The sequence below is a fragment of the Histoplasma capsulatum genome (assembly GCF_000150115.1).
Source record: "Histoplasma capsulatum G186AR genomic scaffold supercont2.6, whole genome shotgun sequence".
Lineage (NCBI taxonomy): Eukaryota > Fungi > Ascomycota > Eurotiomycetes > Onygenales > Ajellomycetaceae > Histoplasma > Histoplasma capsulatum.
In genome coordinates, this window is record NW_025544806.1 from 1,307,150 (window position 1) to 1,331,362 (window position 24,213).

A 24,213-nucleotide genomic window follows, 5' to 3' on the forward strand; every position below is an offset into this window, starting at 1 on the left:
CTCTCACAGCAATATATATACTATTTATATACTGCTCAATGTTTTGCTGCTGACTTCTGTATCTTACATTTTCATAACAGTTTAATATAACTGTTATCATTGGCATTTGAAAGTATATATAATCAAACTTCTGATCAAACATTAGGCTATTGAGAGATCTGATATAGAAACAGATAATATAAGCAAAATCAGATACAAAATCTGTGTTATATATATTCAAAACTGCTCTGTTCAAAGTCATACTCTGACTTTTGTAAACTGTAATAATATATACAAATGTAACAGAAAATTGCTCTCAAGTACAATGATTTTTATTCAGATTGAATTTTATTCATGAACAGAATATGAGAATAATAGACTGATTATCAATAAGATCAACAATGACTTCTGAGTCAATATACTCATCAAATTTGATCAGTATTGCATGCAGAAGTGTGAGTATGAGATTGCAGAAATCAACTCAAATAATATCATATATAGTATTAAATGACTTATTAACAAGATCTTTGTCAGTTCATAAATTATATGTAAGCATCACTCAACAGTCAATACTTAAATAAATAATATTGAATAGATTCTGTATCTCATTTGCTGTAACTGTCTTTGCTGATTTATATTTCAGATGATTGACAGATATTATTTTAACTGATCAATTGCATACTCTGAGTCTTGATATATTATATAAATGGACATTCTCATTTTTTGAATATATGCAAATGATATTCTCAAACAGAATGATCTCATTGAAATGAAGATTGTGCTTTATTCTGAAGAGAAACAATTATCAATTATCTTATATTAGAGTGTTAGTTTACAGATTGCTCAGCATCTGTCTAAATTAAGTTGATTGATCATCACCTCTACACTGATATATAATCTGCTGAAGAATGAGAGTGGTGGATAAGAAATAGTATATATCAACAGCATCATCAATCTGTGGATGAGGAGAAATCAAGTATAGAGAGAAGTTTTCAACAGAGAAAAGCTGATAGAAATCATCAATCAACAGAATACTTCATTCATCAAAGAATATATTATCACACTGTGAATATAGCTCTTTAAGTCAGTAATCAATCTGACTAATCATTGTGAAATCAAGCATTGATTTTTTATCAATGATGATGTATTTCATATGACACAGTGTTTTCTGAAAGAATGACAGTGTTTCAGATGACAGTGGCTGATATATAGTTCAAACAGATAGATATAATAAACTGTAAAGTATGATACTTTGAATATTGAAAGCTGTTATATCTGTTGAAGTAGATCAGATTATTGAAGATGCTCTTCTCTGCTGATATATTATATAATCAAAATGTTTACTAATAATATCAATAATATATAACTTATCAGTTTCTTCTTGATCATCAATATTGAGAAGTAGAGACAGTCAAGATATGTCAGTGAGTTCTTGTCTGAAATAATCAATGATCAAATCAAACAACTGATACTGCTTATTAATAAGAGTGTCTGAGCTTATTATAGTTGATACTGAAGATGATGAATAATCATATATCTTGACAGTCTTTCATCAATCATTCAATGATAGATCTTCAATAGAGTGGCAATGACTGTGTCAGTCATAATAAATATTTATATTATATATATTAAAATCACTGAATTCATCTTCAATATTTTTGTGATCTGAAAGATCAGCTGTCAATATTTTTCAATTATTCTGAACTGTATTCTTCTATTGCTTATCTGACTCAAACTCATTTACAATGACTTCATTCTCCACAAAATTAAAAATGTAAACAATCGGACGGTGAGTACGCGGCCGCATGTGGCCCTCGCCTTCTGGGCATCCCCGAACGGGCCTGGCCTGCCGTCGCGGACGCCGCCCATTGGCCCACTGGGCCCTGCCGTCACCCCTTCGGGTTTGGCGCGCCCTGACCTCGCCGCCCTGAGTTACATCATCGACGTGTGCCGGAATATCTATATAAGGTCGCTCCTCTTCCCTTTTCGCCCACGCACCTTCCATCTTCCCAATTTTCCTCCTCCGTCTCACCCTTCTTGTCCCGCTTTCTCCTTCTCCCTTCCCACTTACCCCTTCCCACCTTCTCAGCCCGCTGTCCCGGCCAGAAATAATCTGCCGATCTCCATTGCCGAACTGTTTCACCGTCACATTTTCCTCGCCAGAGAAAAATAATCCCTCTGCCCTTTTCAAATCTCTCGGATCTGTGCCTTCCGCTCTGTTCCGTCTTCTCGGCAGGCCATGTGAGTCTGGAGGATTACAACTACGTGCGTTGCGCCCGAATTCTTCATTTCCTCGCTCTGTTACTGCTGTGGTTCATTCGCATTGCCGTCGTCCTCCTCCTTCTTCTTCCGTTCGAACTGCCATTCGGCGCATGCGCATGCGCATCATGCCATCGACCAATGGCAAAAATCCCTCACGACGGCGGAGTTCGAGATTGCCTTCATCCGACACCCCCCCTGTGGCGTAGCGAAATTACGAGGAATGCGGCTGTACGCTGGGATATGACATGGGAGGTGTGCGCCTGCAACTGTGGGCGCATGCTCGTCGTTGACCAATGGCGAAAATCCCTCATGTCGGCGAAACCCGAAATTACATGGATCTGACACCCCACCTGCGGTGTAGCGAGATGACGAGGAACGCGGGTGTATGCTAGGAGGTGACTGGGAGAGGTCTGGACGTAGAATGCCGCCTTCAATGACTGGACCTCCGGCTGATTTCGATGGTCGCATTGGCCGTTCTGTTGTCGACCGTGTATCCTTGTATTCAGGCATGGTTTTCCAGCTTCGCGCTGTGGGCCATCGCCAGGCCAACGATTTTATTCATTGGTGAACCGGGCGCTGAGGCGACTCCAGCTGGTGGAGCGAGCTGGGGGCGCAGCGGTCGTGTGACAGTGAGGTGGAGCTTCCTGTATGATCCAAAGGCGTCCGAGCCACCGCATGTATCCATCATGTCCAATCCATTCGTCGTCGACTCTACGAACCCATGACCATCTACGTTCATATCCATGGATACCCAGGATTGAAATAACACGCGGTCTTGCTGGGCATCTCTCTGGGTTTGTGGTCCCCGGTGAACTTCTGATGCTCCGTGGCTCTGGACCGATCGACAGTGTGGTTCAGAGGAACCCAGGCTCGACAGCTTGCATTGTCATGTGTTTCATTGCAATTGATTCCCGCTGAGCGGGCGGTTGGCTCCCTGGCCGGACTGCGGAGATGAGCTTTTCCAAGGATGCCGGGTCTAACTACGAAGTGGGGTGGGGACGGCTGTTCGCCACACTCTGCCAGCGGCTGGGCTGGTTGTCGCTCTATAAAATGGCCAGCTTTCCCCCCCAGAAGCAATGTTTGCAGATCGAGAATCACATCTTCCCGAACCCCAAATCCCACGGAAAAGCACGCACACACGCCCGTACAGAGCAAAGAATGCCTGCGGTCACCATGAACAATGTCCAATTCTACCGACCACCAAATCTCCTGAATCCCCATAAACCACAGAACCTGAGCCTTGCTACAATCCCCACACCCCTCAATCCCCCAGCACAGAAACCCTTTCCCACCGCCGACATTTCCTCTTCCCTATCCCACCCCTCACAACAGCTCGGACACTCTTTGCCCCCTCGCCTGTCTCCATCTGCTCCATCTCCCATCTTCCATGCAAGTCAACACTCCCAGTCGCCCGACAATTTACAAAATGATTTTGACAGGATTCTGGAGCAGATCTTGTCGGATGACGGGACTCAACCACTTGACAGGAGCCGGAGAAATATCACCAACCATGCCGCAGTCCCCTGCAGATCGGATCTTCGTGATTCTTCCAGTGGCTGCCGTGATATACCGGTAAAGGCGGATATAGCTGCGGAAAGCGTCCCTGAATTTGGGCTTCACACATGCCAGGCAGGTGAAAGTAGAGGTCCGTCACCAGGCTCACTCAGCTATGTTCTACTGATCTCTCAGATGACCCAATTGTTGTAGATGACTCGATGGTGATTAGCCACGATGATGAGCAGAGAGGTGAGTCTGCAGATACGCCGACTTACCCATCAATGCTGTCTGTCCGCGAGACGTCCACGAATCGAGGTGGCGAGCTGGATGGGATGGCTAGGGTTAGCAGAGCCTCGCTGGCATTACGAGAAGTTTCAGGTAAGCGTTCTTCAATTCCTGTCCCGCGGTCTCCCACTGACCCTCAACAGAAACCCCTCTCATTACCACAGACGAAGTGACCACTTCCGCTGGACCCCACACCGGTGTCTCTCCACGCCCACGGAGTCGACCTCTAATCCCGGTTGACCACGTCGGTGCGGCTCAGAAGGGTTGGCGGGTCAAAAAGGTACTGGATTCCCGGATCCACATGCGAGGGGGCAAGGCAACTCTGGAGTACCGTGTTGCATGGATGCCTACATGGCAACCACAGAGTGATTTGATCCCGGGCTGCGAGGAGTTGGTCAAAGAATTCCACACGGAGTGGAAGGACAAACGGCCTTCACCGACCGCTCTAGCGGGCCACAAGCATTTCAGGCAGAAAACGGGATCACGCAGGGGCGGTGGACGCAAGATTGTAAAATCAATTGGTTAGAATCTGCGTACATGTCAATATCAATTTCGGCTCTGATTCGTTCCGTACTTTTCCTGTCTTGATTGTCTTCTCGTTTGCTTTGGTTCCCTTTGTTCGATCTTTGTTTGCTTAGTGTATTTGAATCCGGCCCACGAGCTCCATTGACATCGCCTATCACATTCCAGCCGAGGGTCTATCTTGCCTACGCCCATGGTATGGTACTTTCTTTGCATGTCTTTGTTTGTTTGTTCCTTTATTTGTTTGCTCTTCCCCCTCTTTTCTTTGCCTCTCACGTTGGTTTTTCTTCGAACCATTTCCGTTGGTCTATTTTGTCTAGCTCCGAAGAGATATAAAAACCTCTCCGGTTCTGAATATGTATATTCATATTCTTAAACCATAATAAACCATACTCTGCATGTCGACTGGAAAATAGTCGGGTGCTCGAAATGATTGAAATATTTAAACAAATGTCCGCGATACTCGAGACGATAGAAAGAGGGAGTAAAGAACAATATGATGCCGATCTACAGGCCTCTGCGAAAGCAAATCGAGATGTAGCATGTAACATTTGAGTTCCGGTAAGCAATATTTCCATATCCAGTGGGCTTTATTGCTGACTGTTCAGCAAGGTACGTCGAGAATGAGTACAATGAATGAAATGAATGGGAATTGACATCGGGTTATTGAGATTGTTGGTTCCTTGCCGTGGCTGTCCGTGAGATAAAATCAGACGCGGAAGACAAAGTGACTTTCTGAAACCCAATTGTTATTGCTGGTTGATGTGTAATTCAGGTACGAGTTGCTGTTGCTGGATTATCTAGACCTAAACATTCGGATCTTTCCAGCTGTGTAGTTCTATTCTTAGTTGTAAAAATTAAAAATATGTGAAATTAATTGGTGAAATAAAAATATATTTGGACAGTTCAATCCACAGGCAAAAAGAAGAACAATTTGACAAGAAGGCAACAGCACCTTCACACTGTTTCTCAAGGGCCCGTTTCCAACTCTACTCAGATGCTACTCTGGACATCTGTGTGTAGGATCCTAATATGAAGCTGGGATCTTGCAGCATTCCGCCACTTGTGATGTCTGTGTCTGACCCGGTAATGTGTTTTTAATGGACGCTGATACTGGATTACCATACATAGATATCTCCTGCAAAAGACTTCTTACTCAACAACCGCGTAATTTGCATTTGCCCAGGAACACACCGGGCGACCGTATGCTTGTTCCTCACTTTCAGTTGTGCTGAATGTCATGCCTTGGTGCCGTTTTAACTGGTTTCCATAAGCTAAAATCTCGCATGAATCAAGGGGGGAAGAGCTTTACCTTTTGAAGGCGAAACAAAAGTAGTTCAAGTTTGCATTTCTCACTTTGAGTGTAGCATAGGAAATCTTCTCTTTTGCGTATCATAAAGGAACTGTGAGGCCATAACTTTGCAGAGCTGAAATCAACAAGAAATGCACGGCCATCATTTGATCCCATTATATTTCGTGGAAACAGGTCACCATGGGCGATGTCCATATTGTGTAGATGATCGAGCTGATCTCGCAAACTCTGGGCTCCAGCGGGAGTAACTCTAGCCTTGTCGATGGTACACCCATCAATGTATTCAAGCAACAGTCCACAAATAGGGTCTTCAGCTGTATTTATTCTCCGCCGCCATTCTAGCTTCCATTCCAAGCTTTGTTCCTGGGCTTTATCAAGCTTGAGCCAGCCATGGCAACAAGGCCCAACCACTCCGCTTAGATTGTTTCCAATCAAGTAATCATACACTTGACATTCAACGATGAAGGGGTCTTTCTCCCATGCATTTCTTTCGAACCGTGATTCCGGCCAGTCAGGTTGTGTCAAGGTGTACTAAGGATATCATTATTGTAAGCAAGGGTTTAACTGAGCAGAGGAATGCCGCTAAGGTGTTTTGTACCAATTTGAGAGCATATATTTTGCGGTTAAGTCGTACTTTGAAGAGATAGCTATGGCTTCCAGTGAACAATAGCTCTAGAAACTCGATATCAGGCAGGAGGTGGCTAAGATCGTTGATGAAAGGACACTTCATCTTGTGGTGTTTTAACCACACAGTCCAGCATGTATGCTTGCGTTTAGATGAGAACGCCCGCTGGAGATCCATAGAAAGTAAAGAAGTAGTCGTGGTGTCGGTGCAAGCAGATAAAATCTCTGGAAAGAGTGAATAGCAATGCTAGGAGGTTTGTGGCCTAATCAGTGTGGGCGAGGTTATGGCCGTATCCACGTGATATCAATCGACTCCGCTTATGATTGGCTTGCCGTGCAGGGTACCACCAGGGTATCAACTATGGGAAACATTGTATCCTGTCGGTGGTCCTTGGCATTAACGTAGAGGAAGACTTTTAATTGGTGATCACCGACGATACACGCAAATTTAGTCTGAGATGTTCCATGGAGGATAAATTAAAAGGCGGGGTTCTTGGGGCTTTGAACTGTGTCTGGAGGTCATCGGATCGGCGGTCCGATTGGAAATCCATATTATCATGACCAATTAGATTGATTAAAGCTGTGAAAATCAACAGAGCAACTGAGCGCGCTAGGAAAGCGCAATGCAACTCCGCAAACGAGCTTGGCACTCTTCGTTGAGCACGTTCACTCCCCACCCGTCGTCCAAACCTTGTTTAGTATACAAATGGTGCTCATCACGCCAAACAGCAATAGACTGTTTTCATGAGGTGAAGGCTTTTTCCATAGTTCTCGGGCATCTTTCCTAAGTGCTTAACCTCCTTGGAGAAATAAATATACCGGTCCTCGTCTTGTTCTGATCGATTTAAGCTTCAATTATTGCTTGATTTTGCCCTTTTACCCCAAACGACTCTATTTGAAGAATAATTATTACCCTTTCCAATCCGCGGTCATGTCTACCCTGCTTGAATATCTTTCAGTCGTTGACCCCAGTTTGGATCGAACCAATGCCAAAAAAGGGACTAATTCGTTTAATAGAGACTGGGAAGATTTGGAGGGCGTTGAGGAATGGATGGATTTTACCTATGAAAACTTGATTGCTATGCTAGGCAATGTCCTCACTCAGCCATACCAGCAACATGAGTTTGACTCCCCCGCACCAGTTCGACGCTCCGCTTGTTGTATTGTCAATGAGCCAACTGTTACTGCTGTCCTCTTGAAATGGAATCATACCATTGTCGACTGCGCTCTGGAGCTAGCATCCAAGGCATCAAGTACCATCCCGGCGATATCTTGGACCTTAGGCAATCACTCTAGCCTTCGTGGCGAGACAGTTTTGCCGGACTGGGCTGGGGTTTATTCTAACATGGGTTTTCCCCCCAGCAATCGGGTTCCGGGTGATACCAAAGTGTCTGGGAAGTGGAACACAGATCAGCAACACGATCACTCAAAACAAGAGGAATTCTATAAACCACTCCGTCAAGTGGTTCACTATGCGAGGCTGTTCAACACCAGATACGCTTATATCATATCGGACAAAGAATTAGTTTGTATCAGAAGGACACTTTCAGAATATGAAGGGGTTTCACTGGCTGCTGACCGTCCAGCACGGACCAGTCAGCCTCCTGCCACTCCAATCAGACAATTCAATCGGCTTTCACAAGAACCCACAACACCTTCACCTAGAACAGATTCAAGTCCACCATTCCGAGTAGTGATTCCGCATCCACAATCTCAGCAGAGGGACGAACGATACCTTACCCCAGAGCATAGAACCAGAGTTAGGCAGAATAGTATTGTTTCTATCACTGCGCTGTCAAATATGTCACTTGATTCTCCCAGTTTGCTACTGTCATCACCAAGCAATATAAGATCCTCCCCCTCTGCTTATACTGCTGATGGAAACTTCGATGTGAATGAAGGCAATGTCCAAATAGCTGTGATCCCATGGGGTGAAAACAGATCAAAGCATCTAACTATCAATCTTGCACTCTTCTGGCTTCACATCTTGGCAGGATGTGATATTACTTTGCAATCATCATATCCTTCTCTGGGAAAGGAGTTGAACGGGAGGAAGTTCTGAACATGAAAAGTGGGTCCTTCTCATTTGCTTGCTTCTTACCTTTTCTCTTATGTTATCTGGCTATGGAAAAGAGAAGTGCATTCAAATGCCTTTTAGCGTCACCACTTGTTGAGATCAGGGGAATTATTATGTAGACTTCTGGTGAATATATTGAAATGCTGGGAACTTATAATTTTCTCTTTTGAAATCATCAGGTTTCAATTTCTTTTTTAACCCCTCCAACATTGCGCAGTTCAAGTGAACAACTTTTGCCCGCCTTGTGGCTCCTAGTCTATGGGTCAACAATTTTCCGGTCAGCCTGCTATTTGGGATTTCTCAGCATACTTCTCTTCTCGAATTCTGGATGCTGAGTACAATTTCTACTGTGGAAAAGATAGATAGATCTCTGATTCGCATACTGGGCAAAGTTTATCTTCAGTAAAGAACGACTAGAGCGCTAATAATTTCGGAAGTTTGATATTGTTATGCTCCACCGTTACTTGGATCCTTTTGAGAAAGTGATATCGGGTCGCTGGGCGAAAGACGGATTGTAATTTGATGTTGTGAAAGGAAGTAAAGCACATGATATAAATGGTAGTTGTATTGGTTCTACCTCTAAGATGTTGGGGGGGTTTGGATTGGTTCGTCCCCTCTACTACCAGCATGGCGCTGGTGTGAGAGAGCTCTTTTGCCCCAGTGACCTAACATAAGAAGCGTAGGGCTCCCACGTGTTTGTCTTGTTCGTCTATACCCGTTCGAGAAAGTGGTGAAATATGTTAACTGACAAGCGAAGCCCCTTGTTGTTCTTGGGCACTAGTTAGGCGGCCACTCCACCGCACGTGATTACCCCTATATAGTTAGCTAGCGATCACCCAATGAGAAGATTAACCATCCCACAGTTCTGACGCGTTGGGCACGTGAAGATCAAAACGTGGAGTGCCTTTAGGCGGTGGCTGGTGATAATTGGACGTCTGACCCTGTTGTCGTAGAGATACGCCCAGTCCAGCCATTGTTATTACAGGGTCGTTTTATGCCCTCCTGATGGATTGACCTTTTCAAAGATCCAACCCGCCTTTTCTTCGGGCGCTGGTCTATGTCGGACCGGTGAAAGTCTATGATCAGAACCCGGCGCAGTTCGTTATTCCATAACATGTTGGCAGACCGCAGGTCTTTATGTACCACTCCCAGCATGCGGATTTCCCTCTTCGACCTGGAAATCTCACGACTTAGCACTTCCTTGTCTTTGACGTTCTCTATACTTTCCCCCGCCCAACCCATGAGAAGCATGTGGCGGATGTCCCCAGCACCATGGAGGAAAAGGAACAATTTCAAATCAATCGTCCCCAGAAATACAGGGACAGCAGAACCCTGTGCTTTTTGAAGAACCCGGTATATTTCTGCTTCACGTGAGACAACTTTCCATAACCCGGCTGTTGTCCCTTTTCCAACAAAAGTGTAGCCATATGCAGCACAAGTGATCTTGAAGGGTGCACCATACGATCCACAAGTCCCAAATGGTGTGCAGTTATGATCAAGGTCACGATCGAGCTGTTCATTCAGTATTTGCACAAGCTTCCTTGCATCGATACAATGTCGATCATCATTCTGACCCCGCTGGTGGAGAGAAACATTAGGGCATTGATGATCCAATTCACCTCCTTGTTGCAAACCCAATAAGCATTGCTGTGTACAGTAACGTGCCGTGTGTTGGCTCTGGCCGCTCGATGGCCTAGGACCTGCTGGGCGCGCCGATGAACGCTGGTTGGGCGGGGAGGACATCACTTGGCTGAAGCCCCGCTTCCGGCCGTGCGCTGTTTGGTTAGAGTCGGAGTCGGAAGAATCCATATGATCATTCAAAGGTGAGGTATCCATTGGTGCACAGGTGGTTTGAGATCGGGTAGAAACTCGACGGCCGGGCTGTAATGGAGACGATGGCAGATGTTCAGAGGGCATATATTCCGAGCTTGCATATTCTGATCCTGGAGGAGTTTGTTGCAGCTCGTCATCGGGGATTTGCGACCGTGTAAAGTCAAAACTTGTTTTCCATATATGGAGCTGGGATCTTGCAGCATTCCGCCACTTCTGGTCACGGATATCCGAGAGAAAGGACATCAGACAGAGACATAATATTCTGGCAATAGCTGTTTTTGACTGATAAAAGACCCCAGGATTTTCTGAAATCACATCCATGTTTGGTTCACAGAGATAGTAATAGAGTGTACTAGGGTCGCTGTATGGAACATGAAGAAGAACAATAGCAAATCCATTAGTTATGTAGGAGTACTCCAGTCCAGCTTGAATCATGACATGATACTCCTGAACCAAAACTGAGCAAGTCAGCTGTTCCGCATTATATCTCAGCTTTTCATCCTTGTTCAGCTCATCACTCTTGGGGATTGTGTCTGACTGAACAATCTCTTCCCAGAGCTTCATCGATCGAAGACCCGCTCGGAGATTTTCAACCGAGAGCTTGTGTGGCGGCTTATACTCGACTGTTGTAATCAAAGTATTCGTGGAATCGTTGATCCGATGAATACAGAATGAATCTGGTTTGGGATGCTTTGTGCTGGATTCATCAAGCAGCTGTACATCTGACTCTTCTGATGTCTGTAGAAGATTTTCATGATTTTCAAACAGGATCCCATCTCCAAGCCGGAATCTCTCTCGGGCATCAGGTATTTTGCATAGCTCGGCTATGATATCATGGACATGATCTTCCACAGCGGTTCGCTCGTAGTGTTCCAAATCCTTTTCACTTCGTAGTTTTCGGCTAGAATACCGCCGACCAAGTTCATTTAGCACAAGAAGAGATGTGAATAGCCGAGGTGCGTCTTTTCCAGCTGGCTGGAGGTAAGTGGAAACTGAATCATAAATTTCTTGCAGTTGAGCCGGGCAGTTTGACCAAAAGCAAAGACTTGTTGGGCAGTATTTCCCAGTGGGTAGTGGAATACTCCCCTTCGTGGAGCGGGATGGCGTTCCAACCTGCAAAGGCCGGGAGAATGAATCATGACAACCTTTGATGAGCTCTTCGAGTGTTGTCGGCTGGCTGCGCACTTTTTCCTCTGCCTCTCGCTCTTCTGCCTGCCTTCGCAACTCTGCTTCCTGCCTTTCTCGATCTTCTGCCCGCTTTCGTTCCGCTTCCGCTCTATGGAAGAGAGCCTTGTAATCTGGTGAACTGTTATCGGCCATTAGAGAGGGATAAAAGAGTTATATCAAAAAGCAAAAGTTGGTACCAGGAATTTAGTGGCATAGCGATAGGCGATAATCCTGAAGCACGAGAGACGAGCTAGCCACCTCGCCCAAAATAACACGGATCAACGTTTACCCTAGTCTCAGAAGACGCGATATGGGCCTAGTCTACTATTTCTTGTATGTACATACATCTGTCCATATCTGTTTCAAAGAGAAGGGAGAGGAAAGTGGCGTGATCGATCTTATGGACTTCTGTTCTATGCTCTTTGGCATTTGGACAGGCTCCATCCAGCGGCTACCCATTCAAGAGACCAAGCAAGCACTTTTGCGCGCAACGCCGAGTTCCATCCTTACAGACGGTTCTTTGCTTTTCAGTGGCTTGTAAGGTGTTGGAGGCTTCTCATCTGTTTCCGGCGCTGGCAAATATAAATCTTCTTCTGTAACCATCCATATTTGAGCCTCACACATGTTAATAGACCTTTCCAGATTTAGTGACTACTCTGTATGGAGGTCCCTTTCAAAAGTTCATTCTGTCGGAACTAACAAAGTCCGAATATTGCCCCAAATACTGAATATCGATAGAATAATTGAATTGCTTATTATCATTCTGCTAATTACATGAAAAGTAGGCAGTATTTATAAGAAAGATCATGCTTAGATGTACGCAGGAGATTCAGTGGAGTATTGCTTAGTTTCATGTCATGAGACATTCCATGTTGTAGGAGGATAATGTTGGTTGTGTGATTGTTAACTATCTAAGCGAGAGCAACACTATATGTTAGGTGGCACGTGCCTGGGGTAGCCACTAGGAATGCCTAACACATGTTCCAAGCTGCTACTAGAATCCTTGATAATAGAACTTACCAAGTTCAACACATTCCCTGCCTAGTAATCTATATGGTTTTCAAATTACAATCATGTAGCCTCTGATCAGTTACAAAACGACATATATACGATCCTCTGTTCCAGGACTACTTTTGGGGAATGGCCAAAAACATAATTCAAGCGGGTCGGATCAAAGGGTGAAGAAGGTGCAGTGGATTCGAGAGATCTGTTCGATGTCATAACCAAGACAAACACATTCTTGTTCCGTTAGGCAATAACATTCCAGAAACACTTCTCCACACACTATGCCAAAAATGTCCAAGAAAACACACTGTCACATGATGAAAGATTGCTGTGTCAGCAATTTTTCCCACCAAACCCCGCTATTTACCAATATGATATTTTTGCAACTGTTCTGGAGCATATACTGATTTTCATGAAGACAGATAAACTAGGAGGAGAGCTTTGCACCCCATATCTGGTATTGATAAGTTTATAAAACCTCAAGACTTTTCCCCTTTCTTACCTTGTGGGAGGTGCATCGAACTGACAATTGTTTATTTTTCGTTGCTCATACATATATTCAGGCTAACCTAACCATGCCAAACAGATCCATACTGCACATTCTTCAACAAGTCATTTTGTTATAATGCCTACATTGACAGAGTGCCATCAAATTTCAGAAGAGGGAAACGAAAAACTCAAGAAGTTACAAGATGCCATTTTGACTGGCAAAGCAGTTGTTGAGATGACTGAGAGCAATGGAAATGTGAAATATGCGAATGAAAGCCTCAATGATTATGTTGTTCCTCTTCTAAAGGAACTGAAGCTCGGTGTAAGTGAGCACCTTCCCAAACTAGACATCAATCTAACGCCCCGCTTCAAGCACTTCGGCTACACTGCATGGCGAATTTCCACGCGTATACCCATCGCCAACAAAACCGGCCCTGAATACATTATCCCGATCAACAAAATATCTGGTGATCCGTGTCTGCTTCCCGGTGGGTCCCTAGATCCCGGGACATATATATACCATGACGGAACTGGCGAGCTTCTTCCAACACTAGTGTATCTCTTTGTCGGTCGTCCACGGTAGGGCTGAGATCGCAAGTATTAACGTCAATATTCATCGGGTATGAAGAGGGCAGTTGGCTTGACACTAGTAATACTATACGGGTAGAATTTGGCAGTCAGCATTGAAATTGGGTAGATCCTCCGTTTGCATGTAGCGTGACTGATTGAAATGTGATTGACTGTATATTTACCAAAGTCCCCATTTCCATGTATCCCGTTTTGCATATACATAGAAGGGTCGAAAGGGGTAGTTGAACGTCGCACCTCATCATCATATGGCAAACTCCCCATCTGCATATAACGGGAAGGGTCGAAAGGGGGATTCGAACGTCCCGTCTCATCATATGGCAAAGACCCTATCTCCATATAGCTAGAAGGGTCGAAAGGGGGAGTTGGATGCCCCATATCATCAATATTAGGATCGAAAGAGCCAGCTGGATGTTCCACTCCTCCTGCACTTGGTAAGGTTCCCATATCCATGTATCCTGAGGGGTCAAAAGGGCTGGTTGGATGCTCCTCTGTGCCATGAGGGTAATCCTGGGGAGCCATCGACTGCTCCATATTAGTATTGTATGACTCAGAAGAAGTCAAAGTGTGTTCTCTGTCCAGGCTCTTTGTCTGATCTCCAGAGTGACCTAGGTTGCTCGCAGCAATTGCCAGAGAATCCAGTCTGGTATAGATTATCGGGGAAGCTGGCTGGCTTGGACTCGGGGAATCCCCTGTTTGGTTGGATGGCTGGCCCGGGTTATCCAGCAGTTCGGAAAGGGGTTTGGGCGTGATGGTACCATTGTCTTCCCAGCTCAGGTATTTTCTCACTATGTCCAACAGACGGCTAGGAGCGTCTCTCAAAAAGGCATAGGTGTAGTCCTCTTGTCCATAAGTTATCAACCCATCAAGTATGATTTTTGCTGCCAATCTGCATTTCTCGATCCTATTTTCCTTGAACTTTTGAAGTTGAAGCCACTTGGTGAATAAGTTCCGTTGCGTGTCCCTCAAACGATGTTCGCATCTGGCAATGTCAGCTAATGGTTAATAAACTAATAAAGAACAGGCTAACTCACAAACCCGAAACATTAAGGTCCAGCTCGAATATAATAGCTGGACCAGCTTCTTGCATCAACTTAGTATAGCCCTTACCCCGTCGCCACCATAGTTTCACTTTCTCCAAATCGCAATCCCATTCTTCAGCAATCAATTTGTATGCGTCAGTAATGTGTTTGTTCCCACCTGCATAGTCCACTACTGCCAAGGACTTATACTCAATCTCATGGACTGAATAGATTAATGAAAGGCGTTGTGCAAAAATATTGTTGGTTATGTTTTCTTCTGCATTTGTTATAAATTTACGCAAGCGTCGTCCTGGTGTTGAAAGTGACCGATCAATGAGACCTTCAGTAGGTCCCAAAATCTCTTTGCATGATGTTGGCAAAGGCTCATTTTTGTAGGCCATTTTTAATTCCATCCATTGGCAGAGTACAGGCGATTTCTTTTGTTTATCCGTGTCAAAGTTTCTTCGTCTTTTCTTGGGGGGACGACTTTGAGGCTCGTGTGAACTGTTTGAAGGTGGTAGGGTATTATTCCGGCTCCTCCCAACCCTTAGATTGGAAGGGTTGGAAGAACTGGTGGGGCACGGCAACGGGCATCTACCCGCTGGCTGGTGATAGAGACTGGAAGAGGCCGAAATGGAAGAACTAGTAGGACATGATGACAGATTCTCTCTGTACGCCAGCTGTTGATAGGGGTTGGAAGCGATCAAAGAACTGGGTGGATGTAGCACTGGTTCTTTGGATAATACAGGCCGAAGAGAAGGTAATCGTGAGGAGAGCTGATCCAGCGATGAAGCCTGAGTAGACGGTAACTGAGGGAGAGAGAAATTTGCATTATTCGAGGGTCTGTATTGTGCTGGAATGAGCTTCCAACACTGCTCTGGAGCTCCTCTAAGAAAAAAAAGGTGAAAATCCCGTTTAGAATCCTATGCTCAGGTCAGAAAATAACGTCTAATCTAGGATGTGTTAATTACCTCTGAATCAAGAACTACCGAGGGAGAGAGTTTCTGTAATACTTGCGAAAGAGTGCGAGCCTCCATATTTTCAGTCTCAATCTTTTTGAGAAATATATTGGAAGGGCAATGTGCTTGAGAAAGAGGGGAGATGCAATCAGCCAGACGTTTGACACTCTTGATCATATCACGTGCATACAACGCTCAGCGTCGTATGCACGTGATTTTTCTCAGCCAATGGTGACCTGGTAGAAAAGCGATGCTGGCATTGTCTCACCCCGTTGATCCTAGCTTAATGCACATTCATTCTATTGGCCTACAATGTAAGCCTGGCGCAGCCTACAATTGGATAAGCAATTTGAGCAGCGTCTAGTGACATTGTGTCCTTTGGAAGGAACTAGGGTGCTCCGGCGAACTAAACATGGTGTGCAAGTTCATGCTGGACTGGTGTGGGCTTCCCATCATGCTATAGGAGAAAAATATAGCCTGCCATCGTTGTTTTGTGGCTCTCCGAAGTTGACGTGCCATAGACGGGCCATTTCCCACCCTCGTACAGTCCAGACTGTCGATCGAAACGATAGTCATCAAACTGAGAAATATGATCTGGCATGTACTTGCATTATGCTCACATGGATTTCTTTTCATTAGTGGAGTAAATTTGGTAGCACTGACGGGTCTGGTGGACTCGGATATTGTTTACCTAGATTGTTGTTGTTGTTGTCTTAGATTGTTGTCTTTGTTTTCCTAAATTTGGGCTCACACACTACTCCCATGACCCGCCAAGTTGGATGCATAGCTGCTTTCTCCTTGGATTCCCAACAGAAGACAACCCTCTGTTCTGAAAGAATGATTACTGATGTTGCATTATAGTTGCTTTGACCTCTACAGCATAGCCAACACTACTCGGTTTCTCCTCGCCAACGCTGCATACTGTGGGATGAACTTTCCCCAAAAGCAGCAGCTGCACCGTATGGCGTAGACTCCAGCAAGAGTGATATTGAGCCTGAAAATGAGCCTTTTGGACTTCCTTTTCCCATTGAGGACAGCTTTAACAGATATCACATCGTGGTCGATGCTGCTTTTGTACTCATCACCTGGGCGATTGCAGTACATGCGGGATGATGGCTGCCACAGCAAAGCCCAATAACCAGGAGTATGCAAAGTGCAGTCAGGGGCGCCAGGTTGTGTCGAGGGCACGGGGAAAGGATATCTCAATCCGTGGAAGGCGAGTGCGATATACATGTCCAGCTTGAGTCCGTGCCATACTCATGCAAAGGGATCACAACAGATTAATAACAATAGTGTAACTATTTGTACAGGCTCTGGACAGCTCCGTCCAACATTTGCTGAAGTTAGGATAGCATACCCCTTGTATCGAAAAAGCTATATTCGAGGCGCACAGAGAGTCGCTGCCGGATAGTTATAAACCACAAGACATCTCTCCGCCGGATCATTTCAAAATGGACCAACTTGGCTGCCTTTTCTTACAAAATGTATCCTAACATCTCATATGCGCTTCTGTCGGCGGCGCTCATTGTGCTAAGTACGGTGCATCTCATCTTGCTTACCGTTCACCGCCCCCAGCCTCACCATTCGCCTGAGATATCAATCTTTGTTCTCTTTATCTGTGTCAATGCCGTTGTCATTGGTGTTAGTCTATCAGGTCTAAGGCACGGCGGTGAGCAGTCCCTTCTACCGAGATGGTGATGATAAATGCTAAATGCTTGTTTCAGATACGCCAGCATTTTACTATCCCTTGGCAATATGTACAGCATTTCCGCTAGCCCTTGAGGTGTGTTATTCCCAGTCCCCTGCTTTGGTCCCTGCTAACCGTGATGTCTAGATGATTCGGCTGAGCAAAATCCAGGCCGGACCACTTACGGACGCCCTCCTGCATCGATTATTTTTAGGGTATTGTTTTCTGTCCCCTGCAGTAAAGCTCGGGTTGATCTTATGGTGTGCTCTTCCCCCTAGTCTTGATAGGCCTTTGCTCATTGAGTTAGCTCGGTCGCCTATGAAGCATTGGTAAAAGGTACAGCTGTAGCTGTATCTATCGACTACATGGTCCTCGCAATTGCCGGTCTGCTTTTTTGGTGCGGAATTCGCAGTATATCATCTCAGGGGTCTATTATCTGTGAAGTTGCAATCCATACACTTCTTGTTATCATAACAGCAGGCTTTGCTGCAGGTGGACTCGTCCACGACTGGCCCCTCTGGATTGAAGTAAGTTCAGTGAAACCATGGATGTCGCTTCAACGTGTGCTGATATGGATCCAGGCAATGTTGATTATCACTATTGGTGCCTATCTGGCTCGAAATATTTCCACCCTGTCTGGCGAGCCGGGGAACACAGTGCTGTTACCAAACCCAGAGGACACATCCAATCTAGACCAGCTCAGACCCCACCAAGAAAATCGTTCTGCTCGCTTCCCTTTCACTCCAAGCCGTGATAGGGCCATGGCGATGATAAAGACTGTAGTGGGGTTTGGCACCGGGGCAACATCAATGACCGAGGACTATACACAACTAGACGAGATTGGAACAGCTCGCCCTGAAACAGCACATCTGGTACATCACCCTCTCCTGTTTCTGCTGTGATGGTCTAACAGTAATTTCTAGAAAATTAAAGCAGTGATCTCAATTTACTATCCAGATCTGCCAATCTTGAGCACGGGGATATTTACTGTACGATGCGAGGGACGCGAGGGGAACTATTCGCGGAAGCTGAGATACAATGAATTGACTGCTCGTAGCGATGGGAAAGCTGCGCTTCAATTGTTCCAGCCCTGATTTTTTTAATTCTTTTTTATTTTGCTTTTTTTTACCCTGCGGCCCTTGTCTATGACTCTACATTGTGCTGCTACATAGCTTCCCAGACAACACATCCGATTTTTCCTGTGATTGCATTGGAATGTGGCTGCCTCTAGTCGTGTAGTAAGGTCCCATGCTCTTCTAAATTTACTTGCTTCTAATTGCTTGAACATTGAATGGTTTTAGCTATTTAATACCATAACAATATCAATTGACCTAACTTCCAGGTTTCATTTCTGCTCCCGCCTTGTCTTCTTTGCTGGGAAGCTTGTCATGCGGCTGGATGCTTCTTACTCTAGTCTTATAGCTTCAGAATAAGGATATTAAAGCTAAAGGCTTGAGCACAAATATCTCCAGACCTTATATGATATTCTTCACTTCATGGTCTGGTGAAGGTACAATTGAGTACACAAACAGTTTAGACACAGCAGCAAGCAAAGTAATTCTGGGTTTGAGAGGTATTGATCTTCTTAGGATGTTCTTTTCATTGTGTAGCTAACGCTTTTTCAGAGATGGACAAAGATTTGACCTCGGGCCAGCAAGTACGGAAAAGAGCAAGCACTGATGCGATGCGAAAAAATGCAGAGCCCAACAAAAGAACCAACAGATCTCAGGATCAAGATGACAACCAAATCATGGCACATGATCTATTGAACAAAATACGGGGAAAAAGCCAAACCAAGGAAGGATATGTTCAAAAAACAGTTCGCCAACGTCTGAGACTCTACTGCTGCAGATGTGAGGAGGATGTTAGCAGTGGGGGGGAATGTCGACAATGTGGCCATGCATCGTGTCCGGAGTGTTTGCACGAAAGGAGACTGCGTAGGGAAAAAAGATCAGTTGACCCATCACACGAACCGAACCAAGCGAATAGCCGTCATGATGCTCAAACAAATCTCCAAAAAAGCTCAGTCCCGGCGATCCGTCTTAGCCAAGCTATTGATAGTGATGGGGATCCAGAAGTGCTCTATATGTTGCCTTACACTGAACTGAAGGGGAAACTGGAGAAAGACACAACAAAAACGGAAGACCTGGGTTAATCGAGCCATCAAGTGCTGCTACTGCGAAGGAACTGGCTCAGCGGTCAATGGATGCGTATGTGGGCATAAGTATTGTGGAATATGCTTCCGTTACTCAGAATGAGCCCGACGCGACAGGCGAAGCTGTGGGGGAGATTCGAGATTTGTAAGATGGGAGCGCAATTGTGCTGTGGGGAATTTAGACTTACATTTCAGGGGCTCTCGGATCAACAATTTCTCCGATAGTTTTAAATTTGACCCTATCAACTTTCAAGTCAGATGACATATAACATTTCAAGATGTAGAATGTATTTATTGAACTGCTCATCTGCTCCTTACAACTTTCTCGGCCGCTCTACTGTAGAAGAATAATGTTGTTGGTATTTCAAGATGTAGAGAATATATATTGCAATGGGTTAAGTTCATCTGCTGACAGAAAAACACACAGCTAATTATAGCAACATCACCCTTTGTGCTTCCTGTTCACCAAGAGCAGCTGGGAGGGGGGGAGGTTTACATAACCCTCCAAAATGAGAAAAGATAGATAATCGAGGGCCATGCAAATATCAGCAAAGGTGGCATTCTAGAAATTTCACTGGTTGTTCAATCTGCAAAGCATGTCAGATGTGATGAAGCAGCACCTACCTGCTGCAACTGCTTAAAAAAGAGCTTTCACTGCAATGGTGCCCAGAGTGAAACACTCTACAGATTCATTGACCCCAGCCAGGCGGCTCCAATCAAAACCGGTGTCTCCAGCCCACATCCATTGCCATATAAGGATTCAACTTCCCCTTGCCAACATTCTATGGATTTGCAAAGTGGATCCACACTTCATCAGATTTTCTTACTATGGTGAGTCTGCTATTCTTCATCTACTTAGGAGAGTGCGGCTAACAGAAAAGGATATTGAAACTAATCCCACCGCTGTCAATGATGAGGCTCGCGATCTCCAGTCCCATTCCTCCAGCGATGGTCCGTACTTGATTAGCAATGCTGATTGTTACTCAGACTATCTTGATATCCGTGGTGATGTATGAAATACAAATGGGATTGACATTGCCATGCTAATTCTAAATAGATTTGTCGCGGCGATGAAAATGCACCCTTGGCTTTCATTGTTTTCATTTCAGAGCCTGTACTTCAAGAGCGGCTGGAGTATCTGAAGGCTCATATTTTTCATCTACAGTGTATCCTTCGCACATTCTCTGAGAATAGATTTGATGGACCTCTGGCATTACCATACGCGCTTTGTCTGGTAAAAATTCTTCGACAACACGCAGGGCAGCAATTGTCTGTGAAGAGATTGGATGATACCATCCAATTCCTCTCCACACGATTGAGAGGGCTGCTGTCAACACCTCTGTTATATACCGGTCGAGGTCGCATAAGTCGTGCATCACTTCTACTTCAACGGCAGGTGTTCCACGAGCGTCAGAACTTGCCAGGAGATCTCTGGCAACGGAGCACTGTTTTGAGCTTCTCCATGGATGACAATCTAACTGTAACATTGTTCCTTACAAATCATCCCTATTTCAAAGTGCCTGATGAGATTTGGAATGGTGTTAACTCCTTGAATTTGGGTATTGCTGATGTGGCTGTGATGTTTGGTGTTGGTTAATGTGTTTTACCACTGCAGAAGGATAATGTTGTTCTCAGATAGCCGTAGCACCATCCAATCTTCTAATTCTTCACTCATTCATCTACAGTTAGCATACACACTCTTAATGATGGTTTTTCACAATGAACATTTTTAGCACCATGTCCAAGTGCCTCTGCCAGGATCCATGCACAGTTTTGACACAAGCGCCTCATTGCTGACGCGGAAAAACTATATACAAGGAATCAATGGGTGAGCTGCTAAAAATTTCCTCCAACATCGGATGCGTATGTGGGCATGAGTATTACCCAGCATGCTTCCATTAGTGTTGTAGAAACTTAATTTAACTTGCTGAGTATTTTCGGGGGCTCTCAGATCAACAATTTTTCCGACAGTTTAGATTACACAGAATGTCTCAATGAGGCGTTTGTGCCAATACTGCACATGGATCCTGAACAGGGACACTTGTGATTGACTAAAAAGGCGCCGAGGAAAATGACGCTAATTGTGCCTCACTCAGACGGAGATACAGTAGCTACCCGACCTCTCTGTAGTAGAACGGCCGAGGAAGAGCAGATGAGCAGCATCACTTATCTCATTTGCATCTTTTAATTAGTCATTAATTGTGAGGCTCTGAGCAGCTATAAGAATAGCCATGTTCGTCCCCACTCATGTAGCAAAATACAAATCGTTATCCACGGGAGCCTCAGGACCACGAAGTCGATCAAGACTTCCATAAAGAGCATATAATCAGCTTCAAGTTGTCTTTCCATCATGGTAAGTTGAGCACTTCCGTAAGTTTGTCGTTTCTTAATGCTTATCTTATTCAGGAATCTCTCGATATTGTTGCTCAAGAGAGACGGGATATTGATCAAAATATTGCCAACCTGGATGATCTCTATAGCGCGTTACTCCAAATGAGACAGGATATTGAAGAAAATATTGGCACCCTGGAGGAACCTCTTCGGCACCTTAACAACGCCAAGACAACTGGTGACATACAAAAATATCTTCAAGAATTTTCAATTGAATTCCACAAGCTTTTTTTGTTGTTTGAAAAGCTGGCCGGTTTTACGACGTGCGCTTTGAGTATAGGCATAGAAACAGGGGAATCGGTTGGGTTCAGATGGCATATAGCCGCTTTCTGGGAAGATTACGGACATATACAGCAGATCATGTACACATGCTCATTATGTCGTCAATTGCAAGATGCTAAGCTTCGTCGAGGGGTACAGTACCTTCAGGAACAGATGCGTGATTTAGAAGCTGTTTGTGAAGAAAGCAAGGAGCAACTGGAGGCAGACTTGGAAAACCTGGAGGAGGACCTGTTTTAGTGCATATTAATGCGTTTTATCCATAAAATCTCAAACTCATCCAAAGTGATCTCAAATCTCCAAGCAACACACCCAGAGCGATTAGGTCGTTGCTTGTTGGAAATGCTACTGGGGAATGTAAATGAATGGTGCCAAACAGTACATAAACAAATGCCGTCAGCCCTCCTGTACCTTCGTGGCTTATTGGGTATGGATGGCCATGCACAAATTGATCCCCAGCTGGGTTGGGCGAAGCAAAGATCCGAACCATTTGTTCCATGCTAACAAATTCCAGGGGCTCAATCCAAGTTCCCCGGGCAGGAAGCAGTCAAGGTAAGGCTGGCTTGCACTCTGGACCTTGTCGTGTCTCTCACTAGATTCCATAAAGAGAGGCCTTGCACCCACCCTTCTCCCATCCTCTTATTCTCTACACAGGTTGGAAATGAGCCGGCGTGGGATCACAAAATCCCAATCTCAATCATCTCCTTGGCCCCCGTTCCAAAAGAGTTTTTAGCTGGTTTCTAGTTTTTACTCTTCTCTTTATCTTGTTTGGTGTTGCCTTCTGGGTAACTCTCTGGATGGTTGCAAAAGTCGCAGTGTGGTTGGCTGCCCAGTTGGTCAAAATATTTCCTCAGCCACAAAGAGCAAAGACAAAACAGAATTGAACAAGAGTTGTTATATCCAAGTCCTTGAAGAAGTGAAAATTCCAGAATGACAGATGCCCAGAGAAATCAAAATAACTCAGGAGGTGCCATCAGTCATGGTTGATGATTCTGAACTGCAACTGGCTGCAAGGTGAACAAGGGAGCTGCCCAAAAGTGCCAGCCAGATATACTGTGATCACCCAGATTGCCACAATCATATCCCATACTTTAAGAGACACAGTGAGTGGAGGTATGCAGCCCCTTTTTTGAATATGGTTCCCATTTCTTGAGCTATGTGTTAAGTACATGAACAGCAAACACATGGATAAACATGACCACCCATACAAGTGCACAATCCCCGGTTGCAATCAATTGTTTACCCGGAAACATAACATGCGCCGTCATGTAGAAGAGATTCATCAAAAAGAGAAGGAGTGGATATGTCCTTATTCAGACTGTGATCGCAGCTCAGGAAAACAGAGAGGCACATCTCAAATATCATCTCCTTTCATTCAGCTCCCTTCCTTTGCAGAGTTTGAGGTGGAAGTTTCAGAATGGTTTTGAAATATATTGACAATCTGTATTTACTTCTCTCTGGTGCAGAGCTCTGTGTGATTTTCTGTTGTACAGTACATGCGTCGTTTGCTGGTTGATAATGTTGTTAAATCAAAGGAAAATGATTGGTTACCCAAAAATAGAATTATCCTTGCTTGCGCCAATAAGAAATAGTACATCCCGGAAAATTAGAAATCCCGGATGTTGATGAAAACCCTAGTGATGCCAAATTCTCTACACAGCCGGAATTAAGGGCTCCCATGGCAAGTGATGGCTTGTACAGGCCCCAATAACTGCTTTACTGCATATGGTCTGTTCTTGGGGCGCGAACTCTGAACTATCCTCCTGACTTATAAAGCTAGTGGTTACACAATGGCTAAGCGTACCTTGAGCTTAAAATAATGACAAGGTTATACCAGTCGAGGGCGCTTAAGTCGTGCATTATCTGATGAGATTTGGAATGGTTTTCTCTCCTTAGATTCCTTGGATTGGGGTATTGCTGATGTGGCTGTGGTGTTTGGTGTTGGCTAATGTATTTTATCACTTTCTCGGCTGGTCTAATATTTTGCCAACGGAAATCCGAAGCCCCATCATCCAGCAGCCCAGGACATCACCAGCGCATGCTTGCCTTCCCTGGATCTTCAGACTGAGGTGATGGAGAT

General features: G+C 44.8%; 9 protein-coding genes across 9 annotated transcripts; 4 read left to right on the forward strand and 5 right to left on the reverse strand.

The window, feature by feature from the left end:
• Positions 1–1,693: 1,693 nt before the first annotated feature.
• On the reverse strand, positions 1,694–2,751 carry HCBG_05151 (uncharacterized protein; the record flags this gene model as incomplete). The annotated part of the gene is made up of 2 exons (XM_045432200.1): positions 1,694–2,195; positions 2,474–2,751. 2 exons carry the CDS (start codon positions 2,749–2,751, stop codon positions 1,694–1,696), a joined length of 780 nt encoding a protein of 259 aa, XP_045287412.1.
• Positions 2,752–3,192: 441 nt separating this feature from the next.
• Positions 3,193–4,549, forward strand: HCBG_05152 (uncharacterized protein; the record flags this gene model as incomplete). Its single annotated transcript, XM_045432201.1, has 3 exons — positions 3,193–3,886; positions 3,949–4,116; positions 4,167–4,549. 3 exons carry the CDS (start codon positions 3,193–3,195, stop codon positions 4,547–4,549), a joined length of 1,245 nt encoding a protein of 414 aa, XP_045287413.1.
• Positions 4,550–5,697: 1,148 nt separating this feature from the next.
• On the reverse strand, positions 5,698–6,683 carry HCBG_05153 (uncharacterized protein; the record flags this gene model as incomplete). Its single annotated transcript, XM_045432202.1, has 3 exons — positions 5,698–5,805; positions 5,858–6,388; positions 6,492–6,683. The coding sequence occupies 3 exons, from the start codon at positions 6,657–6,659 to the stop codon at positions 5,698–5,700; spliced, it is 807 nt and encodes a 268-aa protein (XP_045287414.1).
• Positions 6,684–7,412: 729 nt separating this feature from the next.
• On the forward strand, positions 7,413–8,146 carry HCBG_05154 (uncharacterized protein; the record flags this gene model as incomplete). The annotated part of the gene is made up of 2 exons (XM_045432203.1): positions 7,413–8,006; positions 8,078–8,146. 2 exons carry the CDS (start codon positions 7,413–7,415, stop codon positions 8,144–8,146), a joined length of 663 nt encoding a protein of 220 aa, XP_045287415.1.
• A 1,318-nt stretch (positions 8,147–9,464) lies between these two features.
• On the reverse strand, positions 9,465–11,711 carry HCBG_05155 (uncharacterized protein; the record flags this gene model as incomplete). Its single annotated transcript, XM_045432204.1, has 1 exon — positions 9,465–11,711. The coding sequence occupies one exon, from the start codon at positions 11,709–11,711 to the stop codon at positions 9,465–9,467; it is 2,247 nt and encodes a 748-aa protein (XP_045287416.1).
• A 1,619-nt stretch (positions 11,712–13,330) lies between these two features.
• Positions 13,331–15,063, reverse strand: HCBG_05156 (uncharacterized protein; the record flags this gene model as incomplete). The annotated part of the gene is made up of 4 exons (XM_045432205.1): positions 13,331–13,353; positions 13,573–13,707; positions 13,805–14,622; positions 14,675–15,063. 4 exons carry the CDS (start codon positions 15,061–15,063, stop codon positions 13,331–13,333), a joined length of 1,365 nt encoding a protein of 454 aa, XP_045287417.1.
• Positions 15,064–16,494: 1,431 nt separating this feature from the next.
• On the reverse strand, positions 16,495–16,854 carry HCBG_05157 (uncharacterized protein; the record flags this gene model as incomplete). Its single annotated transcript, XM_045432206.1, has 1 exon — positions 16,495–16,854. One exon carries the CDS (start codon positions 16,852–16,854, stop codon positions 16,495–16,497), a length of 360 nt encoding a protein of 119 aa, XP_045287418.1.
• A 2,656-nt stretch (positions 16,855–19,510) lies between these two features.
• HCBG_05158 (uncharacterized protein) lies at positions 19,511–21,060 on the forward strand (the record flags this gene model as incomplete). Its single annotated transcript, XM_045432207.1, has 4 exons — positions 19,511–19,608; positions 20,067–20,294; positions 20,323–20,473; positions 20,521–21,060. 4 exons carry the CDS (start codon positions 19,511–19,513, stop codon positions 21,058–21,060), a joined length of 1,017 nt encoding a protein of 338 aa, XP_045287419.1.
• An 896-nt stretch (positions 21,061–21,956) lies between these two features.
• HCBG_05159 (uncharacterized protein) lies at positions 21,957–22,462 on the forward strand (the record flags this gene model as incomplete). Its single annotated transcript, XM_045432208.1, has 1 exon — positions 21,957–22,462. One exon carries the CDS (start codon positions 21,957–21,959, stop codon positions 22,371–22,373), a length of 417 nt encoding a protein of 138 aa, XP_045287420.1.
• Between the last annotated feature and the right edge of the window lie 1,751 nt (positions 22,463–24,213).